Source organism: Protopterus annectens, chromosome 2.part1 (genome assembly GCF_019279795.1).
Source record: "Protopterus annectens isolate FY-2018-M chromosome 2.part1, PAN1.0, whole genome shotgun sequence".
Taxonomy (NCBI): Eukaryota; Metazoa; Chordata; order Ceratodontiformes; family Protopteridae; genus Protopterus; species Protopterus annectens.
In genome coordinates this window covers 86,282,295-86,307,682 of record NC_056729.1, presented here as the reverse complement: position 1 = coordinate 86,307,682, position 25,388 = coordinate 86,282,295, and the positions used below count along the sequence as shown (strand labels likewise).

The window sequence follows — 25,388 nt, the reverse complement described above, 5'->3', positions numbered from 1 at the left end:
ATTTTCACCTGTTCAGCTGTGACCTATTCATGGATAATACAACTTTGTCTGACATGACCTCTTTTTGTTTTGATCAGCAAGCTCCACCCAGTACATGTCCCCCTTCAGCTTCACAAGTTGCCCATCCATTCAGAAGAATAAAGTAGGGCTAAGTATATATAAAAAAAAAATCCTAAAACCATCCCAAAATGAGAGCATCTCCTGGTTAACCCTCTCCTTAGTGATGGGAAATGATGGGGACAGTTGACCAGGAGGGGTTGATGTTCGACAGGCGGTGATATCAAAGAGTCAGTTAAAAAAAAAATTCCACCAACCTGTCCTTCAGAATCTTCACCATTACACTGCTCAATGCCAAAGTTCAACCTAGTGATATACAACTCTTTGAAACTGACTTATCCCCTCAGATGACCAAAGGCTGTATGTCGTACAGAGTATTCTCATGTATTGCAAAGCTCTCTTATATTCTGCCCTGCCTGTAGTAGCTTGTTAGGTTTCCCAAAGGATGCAAGTGATCACTTATTTGGAGTGACGTAGTGTTTCCAGAATGCTCTCCTCGCAAAGAGGGTGTGGGACCACATACCCAGGATGAGTAATCCCATGGCTGAATCTCCAAGTAGGAACTACAGACTCCATGGGAGCAAGGCTGTCCTACAGGGTTGTATTAATGGTGGAAGCAAGTAACACTTCCTTGCTGATGCCCACTGCACAATGAATTTTGGACATGATACTGGGTATCAGCAATGGAGCTGCAAAAAAAAAGGTGAACAGGAGCGAACGAATGTGATAGGATTTAAAATGTCTTCAGCCTGATTCACTTTGAGTTTATCTTTAGCAACTGTCTGGGTTCCACAACAAGTAGGCTGACTGGATGCAGGTAGTGGAGACAACAGGCAGGGTTCTATGGAGGTATGGAAGTGCAACAAAAACAACTGTTCCTCCATTTCTATGCATCTTGGTTTCTAAGAGTGCAAAAAAAAAAAAAACAAGACAACACAAATGGAAACACCTGAAAACCTTTCCAAACAACAACATTATTCCATTTCCTTTCCTTCACCTTTCTGCATCCTGTCTAAATAGCATGCAGTAACAAGCAAGGCAAAACAAGCATGGCAAAATGAGCTTGGTGTGACAAGTTTTAAAAAAAAAGTTTGCGAATGCATGCTTCACCCTGGGTTTACCTGTCTGTGTAAGAATTTGCACACTGTATATGCAACTAGGGGTGTAAACATTTGCTCTCTGACAACTAGTTGGATCCTATCAACTAAGTGTTGCCTTTTTCTTTCTGCAAGAAAGACTTATGAAGCTATGATCAAGCTCAAATGGACAACACAGAATTTGGCCTCGCAATTCCACTGTCCCCACTGAAGTCTACAGAGCAATATAATTATATTTTCACCACTAAGAGTCTTGCATTAGTAGTTCTCCTCAAATAATATTACATTTAAAAATCACTTGCATCCCCCACAATGTACAACGGTGTCCATGGCATCTGTTTGAGCACAGGATATCAATGATCAATGCAATAATGCAACTACAGGTGCATGACTTATTCATGTAAGTGCAAGGCACACAGGGGAGTGCAACTGGCATTTATAGTTGGTGTTAAGCACAATTTTCTTATATCTAAAATACCAGAACCTGAAGGAAGAGTATCTGTATATGATATAACTGACCTCCCTTTCTTACCTTAAATATAATTTAGTGTTGCATCAGTCACTGGTGAAATAATACAACACACTTAATGCATGTACTAATTAAACCAAGATAAAGTGAATGTTTTTGCTTGGAAAGCAAAGAAAAAACATCATTTGGGGATGTAGGGAAAATGCATTGGTATGTTTGTATGCATTCACTAATTTGATCACAATCAGATATCTGAAGTATGCATTACCACACCCTACAACTGACCACAGAACTACATCTTTCTTTCTGCACCGAGGTTAGTGTCATCAAAATTTGTATGGTGACGATGCTGACCCAAAAAGTGGTGCATGACTCACGCCAGATACAAAACATCATTTTAAAAGTTAATTTTTGGAACTAAAAGCTGTCAAAAAGGTGTTGAAAAGTTCCAGATGAAAATGGAATACTTTATGCATCATGACATCTATTCTATTCACAGAAAATACAAATTAAATGTCAAATCAACATAGAACAGTTATCAGATCAAGGAGGTGCTTCTGCTACACATCACCTTCAGCACAAAATATACCATGAGCAAGACTGATGTAGATATACAAACTTTACAGCATAAAAATCTGGGGAAAAAGGCCATTGCCATTCATACTCACTAAGCACAGTAGTTCCCTTTGTTATTCATTGCAGCATGTGTTACAAGCACATGTAGATGCCATACTTGGTGATAACAGGAACCACCAATAGGATGGAGGACTGTGTTAAAGGGTCATCTTAGTGTTTCCTGTCATAAAAAGTTCCATTATGCAAGACCCACTATTCAGCTTTGAAGGACAATTCCATTTCCAGTTTCCAGGAAAGCATCTCACACTTGCTGTCCTATTTTTCTTCTTTCTTGTGTGCATTTTGCTCCCATATCCACCAACCACAAGTCTTCCCCAGTAGAACATGCCTCATTTCTTACCCTACATGGAAATTTCAGTAGAATCAGGGAAACAGCTGTTTAGAGATGGCCATCCTTCAGGTAGCCATGAGAGTGTTTTAAGCCCCTGCCAGCATGCTGGCAATCAGGACATTTGTGAAGTCTTAAACTCCACCCCTGGGTAGTAATGGGGAAATGCAATCCATGTCACTGACGAGATTCATGATGTCTTCCTCATGTAAGTGCACATCAGAACAAAGTCTTTCATCATGTGGTGCCTTGGTGAATCTAACACCTACCTCATGGCTGCAAATTTGCATCGTAACATCTCCACCCGAGATTAAAAAAAATAAATAAATATAAATTATTTTAAAGTTTAAATTTGAATACATAACCTTATTTATATATATATAGGAATATGCTGTGCAGTGGGTAAAGGGGTTGGGTGAGCACTAGTCCTTTACTTTTATGTACTATATGACGTAATCAGAATGAGTCATGTGATTATTAAGCGATCTATTTAAAAATGGGAAGTTTTAACTGTGAATTTATCTGATGAAGTTCTGGAAATTCGGTGACGTAAGTGCTTATTTATTTTTCTTTTTTAGTGTGTTTTTAATAAAGGATTTTGTGTGATATTTGTGTTTTCACTGAGGATTTGTGCTGGTATTGAGCCGTAGAACTGCTTCCGTCCGTTGTTTGTGGTTTTAAGTTCGAATTGGGCTGTTATCAAGTCGCGGGGCTGACTCTCTGACAGTTGCTCATTCATACCCACAGCCCCCCCACACACACACAACGGCAAGCTCATTCTCCTCTGCCAGCTCTGACAGATTCCTGTATTTGGGTTGTCTGAGCCATAGTCAGGGCTTCTACTTCCTATGCAAATGTATCTATTTGCATTACTAGTATTATTTTTGTAGTGCTGTACTGTGAAGTTAGTTTACCTAATTCCAAACTGTACAATGTGACAAAACACACTGAAATGATAACTAGACTTGTTTCTAGAAAAAAACAAGCACCTTCAGACAAAAAGGTATTGTTTTTTGAAAACAGAAATACTGCAAATGAATAAAAGCAAAGACCATCTTGAACATGAAGACATGCTGACACAATTTTTTGTCAATTATTGCCTAAAAGCAGATACAGCTGACTGCATGTATTCAGCAAAGGCACACTTAATTTGCCCAATCAACTCAATTCAAAGTTAAACAAACATAATGTGAGCTGCAGTACATATGGTTTTACTTTTTCTTTCTGTAATGAGATTCAGTTATACTTTCTTCTTATTGAATAACATGAGTTTTGTTTAGAATAAAACTTCACTAATCCTTTCCTAATTTCTAGCTTTCATTTGTAACTGCTGTGCTGCACACTGCCAAAGTGAAAACAGCGCATATACCAGTGAAACTAGAAATATTAATTGTCAGCGTTTCTAATGCATTCATAGTCATCCTGCATATTTTTTCAGCTATGCTATTTTATTCCAAACAGCTTATTTTAATCAGAATTTGATTAGATTCCATTCTTGTTAATCCCCAAAGACAAAGAAAGGATTCCAAGCCCACCTGCCTCAAGACAGGCATGTGAATCTTCTCCAAACTATTTAGTAAATGTTAACAATGCCATAAATACTGACTCTGTTTATATTATATGAAAGATTTACAACTTGTACAGTGCACTAGCAGTGTTAAGCCAGTACAACCTGTGAGCTTTAAACTTGCACTCCCCCTCCGAATATAAATTAAAATGAGGCCAAAAATGCCATTTATTGGACAAGATATCAGATCTGCTACTGCTGTCAGTGTCAGGAAACAGGGGTCAAGTAAACCATGTTCAAGAAACAGTACTGCTGTATGTGTGCTAGTTAAGAACACAGAACAGAGAGAACAGCAAATAATGATGGTTTAACACTGACGTCTGTCTGCAGGCAAAAGTTGCCTACAGGGATCATTATGTATCTGGTGAGTAGCAGCTATTTTTAAAACACACAACAATTCCACAGGTCCTACTTTGAGGTGGTAAAGGAAAGCAGTTTAGTGTGCTCAGGAAAAGGAAAGACATGCACAGTATAAAGACTTATGTTCTACTCGGAATTCAAAGTCTTGCAAAAACAAACACTGTTACAAAAATGTTTCTGCTAATGAATAATTCAGAAATGTAAGAAAAGTTCCATCATATCCACCTCTGCATGCTTGTATTTGTTTATAGAGCAGGTAAAATGTAATGGTACATGAAAGGTGACATCAAACCAAATTTTGTCATCTAGGTAAAAAACACAGCATGTTAAGCATGATAACTATTAAGGCAGAACATTTACAATTTGGTTGTCTACTAGTAATAAAGGGCCTGAAATTTGATATTCTAGGGTACTAACAATTTCTTTGGAAATGAAGCAAACAAACTTTAAACAAAATCAGTAAAGTTCCAATAAGAAACAGACACGGCTGTATTATCCAGTTCAAAATCTTAAAGTGCACAGAACACAAGCGCTTTCACTTCAATAGCTTCTTGAGGTGTTATAAACTGCACGATGAGGCACACACCCTTATAGGTTCATAGGTTCATACTAGGCTATCTGCCCTAGGGCATTTATAAGCCTAGCCAGAATGTGTTTGGCTTTCGCCACCCATTTTAAATTTATTTTGCTATGCCCTTTTTCGAGGTTAGTATACTGTGCCTCTATCTAACAGTGACACAGAAGTGATACCCGGGGTAAACCTACGATCTCCCATCCACTCATCAAGATTCCTCTTGAAGAGAGTCAATGAGGGACTCTGCCTAACCTGGACTGGGATTTTATTCCAGAGTGAAGGGAGCCTCTGGGTTATGAATCTGTCCCTCCAGCATGTCCTATTTATTTCAGTGCTGAGGTTCAAGTCTCTCGAGCGTGTAGCTCGATGGGATTTGGATTTTCTGAGGTGCAGCATGTCCATTAATTCCGGGTTGGACATGGCTTTATACGTCAGGCACAGATCTCCTCTGAACAGGCTGCATGCCACTGAGTAGAGCTGGAGTTTCTTTAACCGGGCAGCATATGGCATCTGTTTGAGCCCTTTGATCCTCTTGGTGAGGTACTTTTGGGGTCTTTCCAGTTGCTGCAGGTGTCTGGTAAGGTACATCCCCAAAAGGGGCATTGTACTCAATTATGGGCCTGATGAGGGATGAGTAAAGAGGCACGATGACCTCCCCTGATCTAGATGTGAATCCCTTCATGATTAGGTGGGCTATATAAAATGTTTTTCTAACCACTTTGGCCACGTGGTTGTCAAATGAGAGATTGCTATCAACTTGGGTCCCCAGGTCCCTAATTACTTCTTCTGTACTTAATGGATTTCCACCTAGATGGTAATTTGTGGGCACTTTGTTTTTGCCAAAGGGGATGACTATACACTTTTTGGCATTTAGCTTGAGGCCATGGCTCTGGCACCAGTTGTCTGTTTCTATGAGGCCCTTTTGGAGGATGCTTGTGTCGGCTGGAGAGTCGATTATGGCACCCAGTTTGCAGTCATCTGTGAACTTGGTCAGCCACAGTCCTTCCGTGTTGGCCTGTACCTCCGAGAAATATATACCGAACAAGAGAGGTCCCAGGACTGAGCCTTGTGGGACACCACTTGTAACTGGTTTGGAGTCTGACATGGCTCCAGCAATTCTAACCATGTGGGTTCTGTCCTTGAGCCAGTTTGCAATCCATCTAGTGACATAAGGGTTTATATTTAAGCTGGTGAGCTTATCTATAATGCCCAAGTGGGGTATTGTATCGAAGGCTTTTATGAGGTCCAGGTAGGCTGTGTGGACCACCTTCCCTCGCCAATGGCCTTGGTGACTGTTTCAAAGAAATCAACCAGGTTTGAGAGGCAGGATCTGCCCTTAACAAAGCCGAACTGGGTAGGATCCAGTGTTTGTAGGTCCCCAATATCTTTATTTATGAGGTCCAGGATGATCCTTTCCATAGCTTTGCAGACCAAGCTAGTCAGGCTTATGGGGCTTATAGTTTCCAGGATCCGCTTGAGGCACCACCTTTATGGAGAGGGACCACTGTTGCTGTACGCCACTCTTTGGGCACATATCCTGTAGTAAGGCTGAGATTGAACAGTAGTTTTATGTTTGGGTTTAGCTCTTCTTTGAGTTCATGTAGGACGAGCCCGGACACCATCTGGTCCCATCGATGCTGTGTTTTTGCTTTGGAGAGGGCGGCTCTTACCTGAGCATCTGAGATGTCAGGGGCAGCACTCTGCTGGGATAGATATTTGCCCTTTGGTGGGGAGGGGAGAAGTTTGCGCTGAACCTGTCAGCTAGGATGTTGGCAATGTCTGTGGGTTCGTGTATTTTTGTCATTTTGGACTAATTCTGAGCATATCTGGGAATTACCACCCAGGTTCCTAACATAACTAAAGAAAGCCTTGTGATTATCCTTAGTGTCCTGTGCAATTTTTCTCTCAAGCTGGCCTTAGACAATTTTATGTGTGCCCGTAGTTTTTTGCTAATACTGATCAGTGACGCCTTCCCTTTTTGGGATTTTGCTTTATCATTTAGTAGCTTCCTCCTTCTATTGTATAGTTTGTTTATGGCTGGGGTCCACCAGACAGGACGACTGCCTTTGGAGGATTGGGTCTTGATTTTATTTGGGATCGCATGATCCATGCATTCCTGAAGGTGTTCATAGAATCCGTTTATAAAGGATTCTGCGGTCTGGGCTGTATTTTCCACAGGCCCAGGGGCTTTGAAGGATTCCACCTCAGTTTTGAGGCGTGTAAAATTTGCTTTAGAGAAGTTTTTCACTGTGGTTTTCTGGGCAGGGGGTGGGGTCGGGATGTGAATATCCAGTGAGATTAGTTTATGGTCTGATCTTACCAGTGAGGGATACACTTCTGGTCTGGAGCATAGAGTCCCCATGTTGGTGATGATCAGGTCCAGTATGTTTTCCCCTCTTGTGGGAGTGGTAACAAGTTGTTCCATAGCATTTGAGTTTATAAATTCTAGGAACCTTTGGGCTAGGGTGTTGGAGCTAGAGTAATGCTCCCAGTCTATGTTTGGGTAGCTGAAGTCGCCCAATATAATGGTGTTTGGAGAGACCTTCATATTTTCCAGTATTCTCAGGAAGGCCGAGTGGGGTTCCTGGGTTTGGGAGGGTGGTCTGTAGCAGGCTATAAACTGGAAGGCAGTTTTACCCACTGTTAGTTGCACATGGATAGTCTCTGATGCTTCGTGCTTTGCCACCAACCTGGAGGTGTGGGTATCTTTGATGAATATCGATACTCCTCCTTTGTGGTTCGGTCCAAGTTTTGGGGCCAAAAGCATGGTATGAGGTATAACCTGGTAGTGCTGGGGTGCTCTCGGAGCCCTGAACCAGGTTTCTGTTACTGCACAGATATCGATGTTCTCCATGCTAAGGAGAGTTTCGAGTGCATCTTGAGGTTTAGACTTCTGGCTGAGTAGCATTACTCTTAGTTTCTTATCCCTTGTGATACCTATGGAGGTGGGTTTGTCTTTGAGCCTTGCCTAAAAAGGCACTATGGGGTAGCAAGAGCCTTTGCCAATATCCGAAAGCCCAGGGTGACAGGTGCAAGCCGTCCCTAGCGAAGCATCGTGGCTTGTCGAGCATATCATCCCAAGCTGACAGGCATTGATCCCCTTTGAATGACACCAGTACTTAAGCCAATTGTTGAAATTGATCATCTTGTCTTCATATTGTGGCATCATTCTTGGTGAGGGTAAGATGCTACTCAAGGTCAGGGTCATACCGCCTGGGCTACATGCTGAGAGAGGTCCTTTATGTCTCTTTTCATGTAGTCCAGGGAGGTACGTCTCAGGTCATTCACACCAGCATGGACAATGACTGAGTCATATTTGTACTTGCCTTGGAGTGACCCGAGTGCTTGTGTTATGTGGCGGATCCTAGCACCCGACAGGCTGCTCACCGTGACCTCTCCTTGTTCAGCCTGGTGAGCGGGACGCCAGTGTGCCTGACGATAGAGTCACCTATTACAAGTGTATCAGGTGTGTTGTTTAGTCTTAAGGGCTGTGACTGTTTGGCACACTGGCTTTGTGAGATATGTGTTGCACGTGTTTTGTTTTGGGTAGCGCTGCTTGGGTGTCTGCTTTGGGGCTCTCTGCTGCTTTGCCAGATCTTTATTTAGAGCCTGCCAGTATGTTTTTGTGTGATTATGTGTTTGGTTTGCTGTCGTGGTAGGTCTATGTGAGACTGGAATTGTAGTGAGTATGGTTTCCTTCTCCTCCTGACTGGTTATGCCAGTACTGAGTTGAGAGAGCTTAGCCTCCAGTTTGGCTATATGGTTGCATCTCTCACATGTGTTGGAATTTGTTGGGAGGAGGAGAGGGTTGTCTGTGTACATGAGGCAGTTGTAACATTGCCTCAAGATTCCCAGATTCACCAGCTGGACCGGAGAGGAGATTGACAACTGACCTTTGGACATGCTAGAATAATATTGGGAATTCCTTAATAATTGAAAACCAGGGCCAGTGGGGAGTGTGGGTGTAGTGCTTTTAATTTTTAGTGCTGACTTATATAATTGCTTTAGTGAGCAAGTGCCAAAACCAATTAAAACCACATGACACACTACATTCAATATCTTAAAAGCGTATCACACATATTTTAGTATAATACAAAAACATATAATAAAACAACAATAAAACTATACTGGACTCAAACACTATACTACCTCCTAAGAGGTCTAGATTTAAGTCTAGGTTTAAGATGTACGGATTCATTAAGACCATGTCCCGATTCCCCTCTCATTCTAACAATTCATGTCAATTCTAAATCTTCAGCCTTGTTGCATATGTCACCTAATCTAACACCTCTATCTCTTTGGCAATGGCTAAAACTTAAATACATGCATAGAATAAGAAGTTATGTACTTACTATAACATTCCATGCGAGTTGTTATTCTCGCCTTCATTCTTACTGATGGGGTTCAGAGCCGACCATCGGCTCCGATTCGGCCAAATAGCAAAGCTCAAGGTCTCAAAACAGCTCGAGGCCAAAGCCCTATCCCACAATGCACCACTACATTCCTCAGATCTTGTTTGCTGCCAACTAGTGTAGAAACCTATTCCACATTTCAAGGAAATCATAACATCCAGGGAGGACGACACCCTCCAGGAAAACCAAAACCAGCTTGGAATCTCTCGTGCTTCCAGACTTAGGAAGGAGATAGGAGGGAGGGTCGTAATAATGAAGGCAAGAATAACAACTCACATGGAACGTTATGGTAAGTACGTAAGTTCTTAATGTGAAGTTGTTTAATCTCGCTTTCATTCTTTCTGATGGGTAGCGTCCCCAGCACCACAATATTGGGTGGCTCATGGGAGTACCTGTTTCAGGACAGCAATTCCAAATGAAGATCCATCCCTGGAGGCCTTGTCCACTTTGTAATGAGATATAAAGGTATGTGGATTTGACCAGGTGGCAGCTGCACAAATAGAATTTTTAGGTAACCTGGTTAAGAAGGCTGCAGAAGTAGAAACCGCCCTTATAGAATGAGCCTTGACCTTATTGTGTAATGCAATACCCGCTTCAATGTAGATAAAGGAGATACAATCAGAGAACCATTTTGATAAGGTAGTTTTGGAGACAGGAGCACCTTTTCTTGAGTCGAGAAGGAGACAAACAGCTGATCAGCCCTACTGAGATCTCTTGTTCTATCCAAATAAAAGCGCAGTTGTCGATGCACGTCAAGTTTGTGAAGCATATACTCCAACTGGTTTGAATAGTTGGGAAAGAAAACGGGCAACTCAATCATCTGATTCAGAGTGAATTCCGAACATACTTTGGGTAGAAATGATGGATTTGTCCTGAGGGAAACCCTATCTTTATGAAATATCAGATAAGGTGGCTTAATGGAAAGGGCTTGCAACTCCAAAATTCTGCGTGCTGATGTAATGGCCACCAAGAAAATGGTCTTCCAAGAAAGAAACTTCAGCTCACAAGAAGAGGCATGTTCAAAAGGCGGTAGAATAATTTTGGATAAGATTAGATTTAAGTTCCAGGGAGTAGTAGGAGATCTGATCGGTGGTTTTAAGTGCATTGTACCCTTCAAAAAGGCCTTGACCAGCTTATGAGACATGATACCATTTTTGGATGCACCTAAATGAAAATTAGAAATAGCAGCGCATTGGACTGGAATGGTCACTGCTGCAGCTCCTTCATTGAACAGTTTAGTCAGGAATTCCAGTATATCCGATATAGTTGCCTGGAAAGGGTCAATGTTATTCTGTTGTGCCCAGATGGAAAACCTTTTCCACTTACTGAGGTAAAGTTTCCTAGCAGAAGATTTGTGAGACGACAACAGGATATGTCGCACTTCTGATAAATTCTGGAACCTGGATATTCTGGGAATTGGAGCAGCCAAGCTGTCAGTCTGATGGACTGAAGAGAGGGATGAAACATTCCTGACAAGTGGGTCACCAGATCCGGCACTAGGTCCAGAATCCAAGGCTCTTCTAGTAGATGAGGCTTCAGAAAGGGGGACCAAATTTGACAAGGCCAATATAGGGCAATTAAAATAAGTGTCCTGCCCAGAAAAATGGCTTTCTGCAAAACTTTGGGAATCAGTGGAAAGGGGGGAAAAGCATAAAGTTGTCCCAGAGGCCAATCGTGGACAAGTGCGTCCCTTGGGAATTGTCCCTGCTGAGGGATCAGGGCAAAGTAGTTGCTGCACTTGGTGTTTGTGAAGATGGAAAAAAGGTTGCAGCAAGGCTGGTCCCATCTGTGGAAAATCATTTCCACCATTTTGTTCTTGAGAGACCAGTCGTGAGGTAGTAGAATAGCTCTGCTGAGTCTGTCTGCTATTACTTTGGTTCTCCCTGGGGATGTGCATTGCAATCAGAAAACACAGGGTGGACTCTGCCCAATTCCATAATCTCAGAGCCTCTCAACACAGGGGGTAGGGATTTGGTTCCTCCTTGTTTGTTGATGTACCACACACTACTGACATGTTGTCCGACTGGATTGCAATCGTGCCATGGGGAAAAGAGTCTTGAAAGGCCTGCAATGCTAGAAGACCTGCTCTCATCTCCAGGACGTTTATGTGCAAATGAGCCTCATGAACCTAAGTACCTTGGGCTGTCCATCCCTGATAATGCCCTCCCACCTGATCAGGGAGGCGTCCGTGGTCATCGTTGCAATTGGAGAGGGAAGAACAAATGGGCGGCCCATAGTCACTGTCTCCGACGTTAGCCACCAGCGAAGGTCTTTCTTGCAAGAGTTGGTAATCAAGACAAGATGATTCAAGGGTAATTCCTGAAAGGTCCACTGCATGAATAGCAGCCACTGAAGAATGTGCATGTGGGATCTCACTAGGGGTATTGCAATAATCGCTGCTGCCATGGTGCCGAGCAGTTTGAGAATCTGTGATGCTGGTACTTTTCGCTTTGACAGGAGATCCACAATCTGTTGTTGGAGGGCAATCACTCTTTCGGGAAGGAGCTTAAGGGACATGCTGACTGTGTCTAAGTCTGCTCCTATAAAGACTGTACGCTACGATGGCAATAAGGCAGACTTTTCTAAATTTATTGCAATGCCCAGCTGTGAACATAGATCCCTGGTAACCCCGTGCCCGAATAAGCTGGTGCCTGGTGGGGGTGGTAAGGAGCCAGTCGTCCAAGTAAGGAAAAACCTGGATTCCTGAATGTCCCAAGTGAGCCATGCATTTGGTGAACACTCTGGGGGCTGTAGTGAGACCAAAGGGCAGTGCCCAAAACTGGAAATGACTGGATCCCAGCCGGAAGCGCAGTTGATCCCTGGATGGCCTGGCCATTTTGATTTGGTAGTACACATCCTGTAGATCGACAGAGCACATCCAATCATCCTTCCCTAAAAATGCACGTAAAGACCACAGCAAGCAGGCACGGAGAACCACCAGGGATAACCGAACTCCGAATCGTTTGATGAAGTTGGTTTTCCAACGAAAACGTGCTTTCAGTGGTGTAACGTTAAATAAAAGAATATTTTTTGATTGAGGAGTACGCTCTCTGCCTTGGACTTGAGTTGTTTGCCTTATTGTGGAGTTCGGTTATCCCTGGTGGTTCTCCGTGCCTGCTTGCTGTGGTCTTTACGTGGATTCTTTGTATTCTCAGCTTTCCTTCCCTAAAAATGGGAGAATGGACTGAAGCGTGACCATCCAGAACTTCGTCTTCACCACATATTTGTTTAGCCTGCTGAGGTCCAGAATAGGTCTCCAGTCCTCTATCTTCTTTGGTACCAGAAAGAACCTTGAGTAAGTTCCAGATCCTTGCTGGTCTGCTGGGACTGGCAGGATGACTATTTTCTGCAATAGTTTCCAAATAAGGAGGAACCATCGAAAGGGGCATTCACAAACGATGACTTAAAAGGTTCCGCAAAATAACATAAGCGCATCCAGGAATGTCTCCGCAGAACAGTTCCTGTACCTGCAGCCCTACTCATTCCATCAGCTGCATAGGACATGAGGCACATGGATGAATTTACAATGGAATTGAGGGTAGCAAGCTGAGACGTCACCTTGTCTGCCACCTAGTCGGCTACTGCATCCTGGAGAGCATCTCCAAGCTCCTTGAGGAGATCTCTTTGTAGACATGTGAAGTGGGTCAGGTAGTTCAATAACCAAAGTGCAAAGGTAGGAGAACTGAACATGTGTTTCCCGAATCTGTCCATTATCCTAGACTCTCTATTAGGAGAATGGACAGATGTAGAAGTCTCAGACATCTCCTTTTTTGTGGCTGCCGCCACCACCATGGCATCAACAGGTATGGGTTTGGATAAAAAGGCCTTGTCATGGGGTGCTGATATGTACTTGTTTGGCTTTCTAGGAACAGGCTCCATAGAATCTGGTGACTCCCATGCCTTTCGAGATAAAAGATCCATTAACTCATCAAAGGGCGGAGACACCCAAGAGGAGGAGGATCGGGACCCAAAAGCCTTCAGGAGATCTGATTTGTCCTTGGTAGGGTTTTGGGGCTGCCAGTCCCCCCTCTGCTTAAGGATCTCAAGGATATCCCTGAAGGAAATATCCTCAGAGGGCGACCTTGGGGACCCTACAAATTCCTCCAAATCAGTGTCAGATGTGATGAACTCCTGAGGGGAATCTGGATGTCTCTTCTTACATAGCCTTTTCTGAGGAACCTCCACAGTGGGAATCTCTGGAGAGGTCTCGGAAGAGCAGGGTTCCCCCAAAGGGGTGTCCTGAGGCTCTGGGTCCCTACGCTTATGGTGAACCTGTGGTAGCGGAGAAGCAGCAGGTGCCTTTTGGGAGGAGGTGGCCATATCAGAGGTTGTAGAAGTCCGGGGAACAAAGCCCTCCTCATGGCATCGAAGACCCCACGGCTCCGATGCGAGGAAGCACCTGGGTCCGAAGACTCCTCTCGCACCAGAACCGCCGGCTCTGAGCCTGAGGTAGGAGCCAAACTCATCCACGCCGAAGCCCCAAGAGGAAGAATCAGAACCCACGTATCGGTTCGACCCCCCAGAACCAACAGAAGAGTGTCAGCTCCCAGATTCCACTACCGGAGCAGAGGATATCAGGGTGTTCAGTACAGATAGGTCAGAAGTGAGTGTCGGCACCAACGGCTCCACCAATGACTGAATGGCCCCCTCCAGCTCCGAAGTGTCGATTCAAGTCAGAGGAGGAGCAACAACAACAACAGGAGTAGACTTTGTCGGTTCCGAAGCAGCTGGAGCCGAAACCGACAGAATTTTGTCAAGCGCCAGATCCTGTAAAAGTCTCCGCACCACTCGGTCCACGTTCGAATCCGAAAGTCTGGAAGCCTGAGAGACCACCACCGATGGAGCCGGTGACACCAGAATTGGGGACCAGCTCCTACCAGCAACCTGAACGGTAGGCTCTGATGACACTGGAGCTGAGACAGTAGCCTTTTTTGTAGATTCTGGCACCAAAGAGTCCTTCGGAGCTGAACCAGATGAAGAGACTGGAGAGAAGGGTTTTGACTGACCGGGAGCTGAATCCAGGTCGGATTGAAAAGCCGACTTGATTAACCCCCCGCTCCACTAACTTGCGATTCCTCTCAGCTAGCACCATGGAACTAAAGCCATGGCAAATAGCACAGACCTCTTGTAAATGTGCCTCACCCAAGCAGTACACACATGTAGAGTGCCCATCTGTAACGGACATCTTCTGGTTACATTTTGGGCACCTCTTAAAACCAGATTTAGCCTTTTCTGACATGTTAAAGTATAAGCAAACAATAACCAAAAATAAGCCTAACCAGATAAAGTATATGAAGGCAGCTAACTTTAAGCTGTAAAAGAAGCCCTACAGGATAAGGAAAACAAAAGGGCCAAAAAACAGCCAAAGCCTTACCGGCTAACAACAAAAAATTGCACCAAAAACTGCAAAGCCTAACTCGGCTTAGGACAGAGCAACCAGAATAACAGGGCCAAGCCCAACAAGAGAGAAAGAAATAAGCTATCAGGTAACTATGAAAATCCGAAAAAAACAGATTAACAGAAAACAGCACAATATAACAATCTATCTGACTAACAAAGCAATTAATCTTTTGAAAATTTTCAATGAAAAATTCACAAAACTTCTCTCTCCAATGGCCAAGAGCTGTAGAGAACACCCGATCAGTTGTAGCGGCAAACTAGATCTGGGGACTGTAGTGGTGCATTGTGGGATAGAGCTTTGGCCTCGAGCTGTTTTGAGACCTCGAGCTTTGCTATTTGGCTGAATCTGAACCCAGAATGAAGGCGAGATTAAACAACTTCACATTCAGAGTTTATAACATGCTTAGCAAGTACATTAACCTTATTGCACTTATTAATATTATAAATATGCTCTCCAATACGTTCTTTAAATGTTCTGTCAGTTTTCCCTATATAGAACATCTTACATTTTTTGCAAGCAAGATAAACTATATGCTCCGTGTCGCATGTAGCATGTACTTTAAAAGTATATACCTTCTTTTGATCAGGGTGAGCAAACTCTGAACTTGTGTCAATATATGCACAAAAATTACAAAGCCCACAAGGTCTAGTACCATAGTCTCTATCATCTGTATGAATTTCCTTATGTTAATGCACTTGCTAAGCATGTTATAAACACTGATTCTATGCATGTATTTAAGTTGTTAGCCATTGCCAAAGTGATAGTGTGTGTTAGATTAGGTGACATACGCAACAAGACTGAAGATTTAGAATCGACATGGATTGTTAGAATGAGAGGAGACTCAGGACATGGTCTTAATGAATCCATACCTCTTCAATCTAGACTTAAATCTAGACCTCTTAGGAGGCAGTATAGTGTTTATGAGTCCAGTGTGGCTTTATTGTTGTTTTATTATATGTTTTTGTATTATATTAAAATGTGTGTGACATGCTTTTAAGATATTGAATGCAGTGTGTCATGTGGTTTTAATTGGTTTTATAGGTATATAAGGGTGTGTGTGCCTCATTGTGCAGTTTATAACACCCAAAGAAGCTACTGAAGTGAAAGCGCTTGTGTTCTGTGCACTTTAAGTAAAGATTTTGAACTGGATAATACAGTCGTGTCTGCGTCTTATTGGAATTTTGGACATTTGTTTTTATCGGACACAGATTCTGAGCTTCCTTTAGTGGTTAACTTTTTTGTTCTTCAAAATCAATAAAGTGTCATCTATGAAACTTGGCATAGTATCAACTTTATTATTAACTATAAAAAGTGAGATTACTCCCACATTAACCATTGTCTTTAATAAACTACACAAACTGTTGTTGGAAATTATCTAGTGTTACACCTCTTTATAAAAAAAATACAAGAAAGATGAAAATAAAAACTACAGACTGATCAGTTTAATATCAATTCTACAAAAATTTTATGAAAGATGTACTATGCTTCTGGCAAAAACAAGTAAAGATAAAGCAGTTCTGCATATGGATCAACATGGGTTTCTTAAGGGTAGGACTACCTTAACCAGTCTTGTTACTTTTTCTATCAAATAACTATGGCAAAAGAAGCAAAATTAATATCTGAAATTATCAATCTGGATTTGGCTAAGGCTTTCAAAACTTTCTCCCCCATACTGAAATTTATAAATGTAAAGGCAGTTACCTAACTAGATGGATTATGTCCTGATTGAATGGAACGTTACAATGCATCAACGATACGAGGAATATATTCTGACTACTTATCAGTGAGAAGAGGAGTAGCACATGGCTAGGAGCTTGGACCCATATTATTTAATATTGTCTTTTCAACAATTTCCAACAACAAGTACTGCTGGATGAACAAATATACAGAGGATGGTGAAGTTAGTTTTATTACCCAAAACGCATCTAATACTGACAACTTGAACACACGCATGAAGCAGACATGGAGAATGGGTTAATGGCAGTAGAATAAGCTCATTTGGTTGCTGATTGACAATAGTTTATTAACCTAGCATTTACATTCCTGGCCTTCAGTTTCTTTCCCAGACAGCTCAAAAGCAGCCCTCTGAGTAACACCAATATGCAATTCTCCAACTGTGGTTTTATTAAAAAAACAAAAAGGTCAGCGGATCCTGAAAAAATTCAGACTTAAAATTTGGAAGAAATTCTCAGGTGTTTAACATTTTTCAGGGATGCTATAACAGCTATATTATCAAGAGATCCATCTGAGTCTTTGGTTAATATAAGGATAAGCCAGCCTTGCTCACAAAACCATGATTGTGAATATACCAGCAAATTCATGTGACCAGGACTATGTTAGAACCTCACCCATTAGAAAAACAGTCATCACAGCCATGGAAGAGACAAGAGATAACCAAAAAGTGTAGAGTAAAGCTGTGGAATTACATACTACTGTCTCACCATAATGTGCAATAATATCAAAGCAAAGTTGTACTGGTGGCAAGAAAAGCTGTGCTGCATAAAGGAAGAATTCAAGGGAGTAAAACTACAAAGCCCTGAAATACACTTAAATACCATGACTCAAATAACGAGCCAGCTACAGCACAATATACAGTAAACTCCTCTCATTATGAGATACTTTTTAAGAAAAACTTGTAGATAGAAAGACCTAAAATTAAGTGCCAGGATGCTAACGTATGGCTGAAGAGGTACATAGCACACCAGTACACATCAGAAGCATCAATTCTGAATTTACAATTAATTTATCTTTCCCAAACAACATAGATAAACTATTAAAGAAGATAGCTTTAATGATCTTATGCAGTACTCGGGCGGTGGGTGGGGGGGCTTGACTATGGAAACGGTAAGTGGGTTGTCAGTTTTACTTTCAGGTGTCAAATTAGCACATTTTTACTGTTTTGAATGAAGCTCACTCTGGGTAACTGCTGTATGATGACAATGGATTACACTTACTAAAGGTCAACACACAAAAGGTGAAGAGGTTTTACTTTACCACAGGTAGGTCAGTATAGTTTTACTTTTCATACCAGTATATACTGACCTTCAAACTACTGGTTCTTAACTTCTGGTTTTAACCTAATCTACACTAATCTAAGGGTCAAATAAATTCTACAAGCATGTATGTCGTTCAGTGTAATGAATATATTCCATTTATACTGCTTATATCCTTTAATAAGAAAAAAAGACTAAAAAGCAAAACACATATTAATAGGACACAGTATTAGAGAATAAACACGTTTTATTTCCTTTTGTTGGTGAACTAAGTCACAGTTATAAATTTAAAAGGCTGGTCTAATAACGTTAAGGCCAAACTGCAAAAATATAAAACTTTAGTAAGGCAAAGTGATGCCAAGTGATTCAATAGGCTGTATTTATAACAAAAAATATTCTTTAAATGGCACATACCAGCAACAAAAAGATTACACCTAATAATTTAAAAGAATTCAAACTGAATTAAAGTCATTTCTCTGATACACAATAAAATTTAAATAAATACCTGTACTTTCTAAGAGTTTAGAAAAACATTTTTTCTTAAAGTCAGAAAAAATAAAAAGCAAAAAAATGCCAGGTCTGGGGGTATACAGCAATAAAGCGATTTGAGTTCACTTAGTGAGTCATGCTCTTGAATTAAACTGACAGTAAAGGACAGGCATGCCCATCTTAGGAGAACAGTGGGATGGAGCAAGCAGGAAAGGACAGGCATACATACCCAACCTAGGAGAAGAGTGGGGTGGAGCAGGCAGGAAAGGACAGGCATGCCCATACTAGGAGAAGAGTGGAACCGGAGCATCTGATGTACAGTCATAGTCCCTCACATCACAGGCACTGTCACAGTGCACAGGAAGATTCATTCATAACGGTGAGGCATTGTGGGTTCCTGCGCTAGGAAGTAGGTAGTTCATCATCCTGCCCAGCAAGTGGGATTAGACCTTCGCACAAGGATAAAAAACTGTCATTATCTGAATGAAGGAGGCTTGATGACCGGTAAGCAAAGGAGCAAAAAGCACACAGAAAAAAATGAAAAATGCTAGCGTTTTAGTACAGTAAGTCAGTCCATTTCACAGCTGTTGACCCTGGTTCAGAAATACACTCAATACAGGGTTTGCTAGCCAAGTTGGGAAGGTCTGAGAGGCAGTGGGCCAGTTCAAGTTACCCAGGAAGAATCAAGATCAAAGACCAGTCCTGAGAGAAGCTATGTGGCACTACTATATCACCATCATCCTACAGTATAAGGTGAAAACTGCAGGCATAGCATGACAGAGGCACATAAACATGCACTTTCACACTGATGCTACAACATGAAAAAGTAGAGTAAAAGTGTCTGCTTGAAGTTCAGATCCAAGTTCCTCCAAAGTTGCTGTAGTACTAAAACATGGACGTCAAGTAAGGGGAAGAAAAGGCATAGAAAATACATATAGGAGGTCTTGGGTTCACATCCACTTCAAGAAAACTATTTTAAACATCAAAAATGGGCACTAATTTTCAAACTCTGTTTTCTGAAGTACATGGGAAGATGTGAGGCTTACCTTGGGAAATTAAGGCAAACCTTCTGCAAATAATTTCAGATATTTTATGAAGGTAACCCATTATGACTAGTGTTTTCTTTCAGCAAAAATATTTATTTTTATTTTGGTTACCTAGGTACAACACTGATCAGATTTGATGAACTGTATACTCAGCTCAGGCTGCAAAGCACAGAGTTAAATTATATTTATTTACAGATTAGGATCAGTGTTTTCATTTGGCAAAAATACTTATTTTAATTTTGGTTACGGAGCAGAACATTTATAAAATTTGACCAACTGTACACTCAGCCTGCCTTGCAAAGAACAAAGTTAAGTTGTTTTTATTTACAATGCGAGTAGTAAATCAGTTACCTGTTCATAGGTAGGTACTAGGCTATTGGCCCTAGGACCTATACAAGCCTAGCCAAAAAGGTACCCTGGCTTTCGCCACCCAAGAAAATTATTTTCCTGTGCCCCTATCAAGCAGAACCACAGAAGTGATCCCCGGGGTGAATTTCCTATTACCTATCCAATCATCAAGATTTTTCTTGAAGAGTGCTAATAAAGAGCTCTGTTTGACATAGATAGGTAGTCTGTTCCAAAGTATGGTACAAATACAAATAAACCTACTGCATGCATATGGTATATGAGTAAATATAAAAGGTGCCAACAGCTGGGAATTTCCCTTACTACTGAGTGGCACAAAATGGTATTTCTGAAGCTAATCTTGTGTTCATTAGCATCCAGAGATGGTACATATGCAAAATACTCTCATATTTGTTTAACATGCAATACTTGGTTAACACAGAAATCTCAGACAAAGAAAACCAAACATCAGTCCCCTACTTTCAATGTAACAATGTAGCAATATCAGGATAAATGTAGGTATAGAACAGCATAGCTTACCTCCCGGAAGATAGGATCTGTTATTGAATTAAGATTAAGTGCACCTTCATACGTAAGATAGTAGAACATATTCAGAGCGCGAACAGCTTCCGGACCCTGTTGCTTGTAGCCAAAAATCAAGTCAATCCATTGATGAAGCTGGCAAGAGACAAATTCACTTTCCAGGGCCTGTGAAAACAATGAAATTAAATCAGCCACCTCTCCTCAATGTAAACAAATAAAGCTCATCTTTGTCCAGGCAGTATCATCGCATGTTGTATCATTATAATCTATAGGTTATTTGCAATGAATTCCATACTTAAAAGGATGCCATCGGTTTCAAAGAGCACCTTAACTGGTCCAGTGAGTCATAAATATTATCAGCTGAACATGCTACAGCAAGAAAATATCTATCAGTATATCATTCTGTAATAAATCTCAAAGAAAAAAAGGGAAAGCAGAGGTAAGAGAGCAGGGGAGGGGGCTGGCATAATGGTTAAGGTGTTCACCTTACAGACACAAGGTGCAGGGTTCAATTTTCACATAGTGTAATTGGCTAGGTTTAAAATGGCCCACAGGGGCAGTAAGCCTAGTACTAATCTATGAACCTTTGTCTAGCCACAATTTTAATAGCAGTATGTTTAAAAGCTTTGGTTCTTTACTACTGGTTGCAACAGCATTCACTCAAATCAGCATCCATTTTCTGAAAGTCAACATATCAAAGCAAACTCTCAGGTCTGCTATTACTCTATGCATAAATTAATAACTTACCTTAAAAGTGGTAACAAGCTTTCACGGAAAAATCAAGTCTGAGACATACATTCACTACGTATGTGCAAGTATGTACACACTGATGCTTTTTTTACACACACACACACACACACACACACACACACACACACACACACACACACACACACTGGGTTTTCATGCAGTTTTTACTGATTGGTTTGTCTGTGTGATCTTATCACCCTTCGGTTTGGATGTTAGCTGGGATATTTTGCAGGCACCTTAATCTTTATGGGTATCAGCTGGGTTTAAAGACCCTGTGTTTCTGAAGTTCAGTCATCCACCTGGTGTTTCTGAAGTACAGTCATAACATCTATCTACTTATGCTGTGCTGATGAGATCAATAAAAAGCCGAAACATGCATGTCCACAGCTAGTGGGGTTTGCCTTATTGGCCTGAATGTAACCATAAAGCCTTAAGTAAAAAGTCATGGACATTCAGAAGACTTGTAGCTGAAATACTTGATGTCCTTAAGCAGTCATTTGCATACTTCCCATGGGCCTCCATTACAGAAGGTCTAACCTACCACACAGTGAAAATTTTAGCTTGACTGGGTTTTTCTTACAGTTTTTACTGAATAGTTTGTCTGTGTGATCTTTTTACCTGTTGGTTTTATACAGAGTATACATATATTCACGTACACTTTTTATACACACACATTGTTTATATATATATATATATATATATATATATATATATATATATATATATATGGTCCTACTTCACTTGATTGAAAGCTCACTAGACAAACTCATTTCACAGAGCACACTTGACTGAAAGCTCATTTGACTGAAAATCATTTCTTTGAAAGGTATATGCCCTTTTCCCCATTGTAGTGCGATCCTGGAGTTAGCATATATATAGTAAGGGGGGTGGGGGGCACAGGCCCCCACAATGGGAGGTGTGGTAGGTGTAGCCCCCCAAATAATCTGGGTATATATTGTGTTCTAAAAAGAGTTATTCATTATAGTTGTAAGTATCCATGTATATGGTTTAAAATGTATAAAATAGGTGGGGGGGCTTCACCCCCCACACCCCCCTTACTATGTATACTAACTCCAGGACTGCACTACAATGGGGAAAAGGGTATATACCTTTCAACTAAATTCAGTCAAGTGAGCCTTTCAGTGAAGTGAACTATCAGTCAAGTGTGCTCCTTCAAAGGAGTTTCAGTCTAGTGAGCTTTCAATCTAGTGAAGTAGACCCTTATATATATATATATATATATATACATGTATGTGTGTGTGTGTGTGTGTATGTGTATATATATATATATATATATATATATATATATATATATATATATATATATATATGCACACACACACACATATACAAGAATGAAAAACCAAAAGACTGAAAATTCAAAATACCAAATGATGGAATTTGCCCCTTTTCCACTGTTGTGCAATCTTGGAGTTGCTATATATTGTTAGCAGGTGGTGTTGGGGGTATGGGGGGGGGCTTGCTCATCAATGCATAGGCAGCATCTTTAGTGATATTCTCACCCCAAACCAGTCATAGATTGCTTGGTACAACATAAAAATGAAGTGTGGGCATTGCGAAAGGTAACTGCACACAGCTATGGTGCAACATTTTTGTAGTATGGAAGTGAGTGCTGCTGCTTGGTATGGTGACAAATTCAGGATTTGGACAATAAACTGGAAAAACATTAGCTATGAACTATAATACTCAGTGTCTTACCTTTTACATTAAGAAATGAAATGTAGTACAATTTTTGCAAAAATTACTATTTAAAAAAACCTCACAAAAGTTTCACATGCGTAGTCTATGCTATGAAGCACAAAATGGGCCCATATCTTTTATGTCAGACATGCGACTGAAGATACACCTAACAATACCCTTGTTGTGCCTCTCCTCTTGTGTTTAGCCTCACGCCTTCATTCATTTAGTATTTAAGCATACATGCTATAACTCTTGATATGCATTGTGCGGTGTGAACATCTCATAGTACAAACTACAGGGCTATGCCCCCCCCCCCCCAATAAAAATGGGCACTGCAGTTTTCAAACAGACAAAGACTGCCTGTAACAAGCATATGAATACTACAACGCTATGGTCAGCTGTGTACTTTAACACCACTACAGTCAGCTCACTAGGAAGATTTTGTTGTCTTTCTTTAAGAAACAAAACTAAAATGAGCTGAGCATTAAAATTCACACCATTGTCAAACGGCAAATCAGAAACAAGAAAAAGAATAAAAGAAAATCTGAAAACAATGAACAGTTAAAAAAAAAAAGCTGTTTCTTTTTCAAATCCAAATCCAAGCTATTTATTCAGACTTCGCCTGCTAATAAAGACAATTTACAGGTTTGCATACTGCTGTTTCAAAAAGCGGGCAGTTAATGAAACACATTTTTGATGAATATGCTGGGACCACTCTCTTCAATGTGGTCTTGCTGAACTATTTTTCAGCATGTTAAAAGCATGTGCATTACCAGATCCTTACACAATAATGCCACAATACACCATTTATCGTACAGTGGCCTTTCCACGTATTACAAATAAACCACATCCAAAAAACTCCCAACAACTATTACGGTCCTCCTCTTCTTTTTGGAGTTTAAGTTTGGGTACACCTGAAATACACATTTTGTATTAATTATACATTTTGTATAGTTCAGTACATGAATGATGGCTTTTACAAATCACATCTCCCACATTCCCAGACTATGACTCATCTTATGCAAACAAGTCTGCAATTCTGCACATCATTTCCACAACAAATTTATTTATTGACTTAATTTTTTAATGGGGTAGTACACCAATCACAATAGACCATTTGCAGGCACAGCCTGGATTAGATGCATTTTGCACATTACACACATCTAAGGTACACCTTTATTTTCACAGTCCTAAATGTAATATCTCAGCACTTCAGCAGCACGCTCTACATGCATTGTTGCTTTTGCATACATGGAATTATAAAAAGAAGAATTGTGCTGTCACCAATGACACCAAAACTTATAAAAATGCAATGGTTTTAACAATATCCTGAAAATCTAATTGCACACCCATGCCCTTCCTTAAAATATACTAAAGTAATACAGGTTATTTCTAAAGAAAAAAAAATTACATTCCACCTCTGAAATTGAACTTTTGTTTCTTTCAGTAAAATAAAAGATAAAGCACAGGTAACAAAACATGAAAAGAACAGTAATGACAACTGGTCTACTCTGGTATTAGCAGCAAAGCTCTTAAAGCTGGATATACTGACCACATTGTTCTGCCACCCCAGACTACTACTGCTTAACAAAACTGAGAAATATGAAAGCATTTTTGCAAGGGCTGTACCCTCTTGCACCCTTGATGCAAGTGTTCTGTCACCAAACCCCGAATACTCTAAATATAATACTTCTGAAGTCACAACAATGCCATCAGAAGAATGTCGTTACTCTGAGCTGACACAGTTGTAAGGGCAAAGCTGCAACAGCAGAGGGCTTTTTTTTAAATTTAATTTATATAATTTAAATATGCCACAATGGCATACTGGACAGTGCTAAGTTGGTCCTCAGTATAGTTAGTGATCACAGCAAAACCTCCTTTGATAAGCCAAAGTAGACCCATTATTTCTCATGCATATGCATTGCAAAAAGGCTCAACATAAAACTGACCATAGCTTTTCACTAGTTTGATACCTCTTTGGCAGAGGCTCACTCTGTACTCTCAAAAACAAACTTCATGAATAAAGTTAGTGTTGAGTATGTCAGACTTACTGTTTTGATTGTTTAGGAGACCAAAAATATTCCAGCTCCAGCTCCATTCATCTCTTCTGACAGTTTATACTTCTATATCTATTACACCAAGCTAACATGAAACCAGATGAAATACCAAACTCAAAATAGAACAGATCAAGTCTTTTACCAAGTTGTCAAGTAGATACACAGCTCAAAATTTTATTAATAGCAAAACTGTGAACTTAAATGAGAAAAAAAATGCACACACACACACACACACACCACAACATTGCACAAAGCAGACACACATTCCACTGATTCCTATATACAGGAATCATTTCCACATGGCAACAACAATGAAAGCTGTTTAGATAACCCAGTATCTGACTACCGTAGGGCTTCTAACAGCCCACATCTTCATCTTACTAATATAATAATCAGTACGTTAAAATCCTCCGATTTATTAAGCAAGCATTATATTGACTTCCAAACTGAATAAAAACATAACTTTACTAACATCTCCAGTAACAAGAATGCCAAAATAATTATCTGGATAAATGCTTAAGCATTATTTACTTCAGTCGTATGTCTTAACGTTTTACATATTT

General features: G+C 40.7%; 1 protein-coding gene across 1 annotated transcript in view; it reads right to left on the bottom strand.

Annotated features, from left to right (window-relative positions):
• The window catches only part of LRBA (LPS responsive beige-like anchor protein), a 4,045,850-nt gene that overhangs the window by 439,419 nt on the left and 3,581,043 nt on the right, over nucleotides 1–25,388 (bottom strand). The window contains exon 47 of the mRNA XM_044063433.1: nucleotides 20,315–20,482. Coding sequence (XP_043919368.1) covers nucleotides 20,315–20,482 — 168 coding nt within the window. The remainder of the gene's footprint in view (nucleotides 1–20,314; nucleotides 20,483–25,388) is intronic.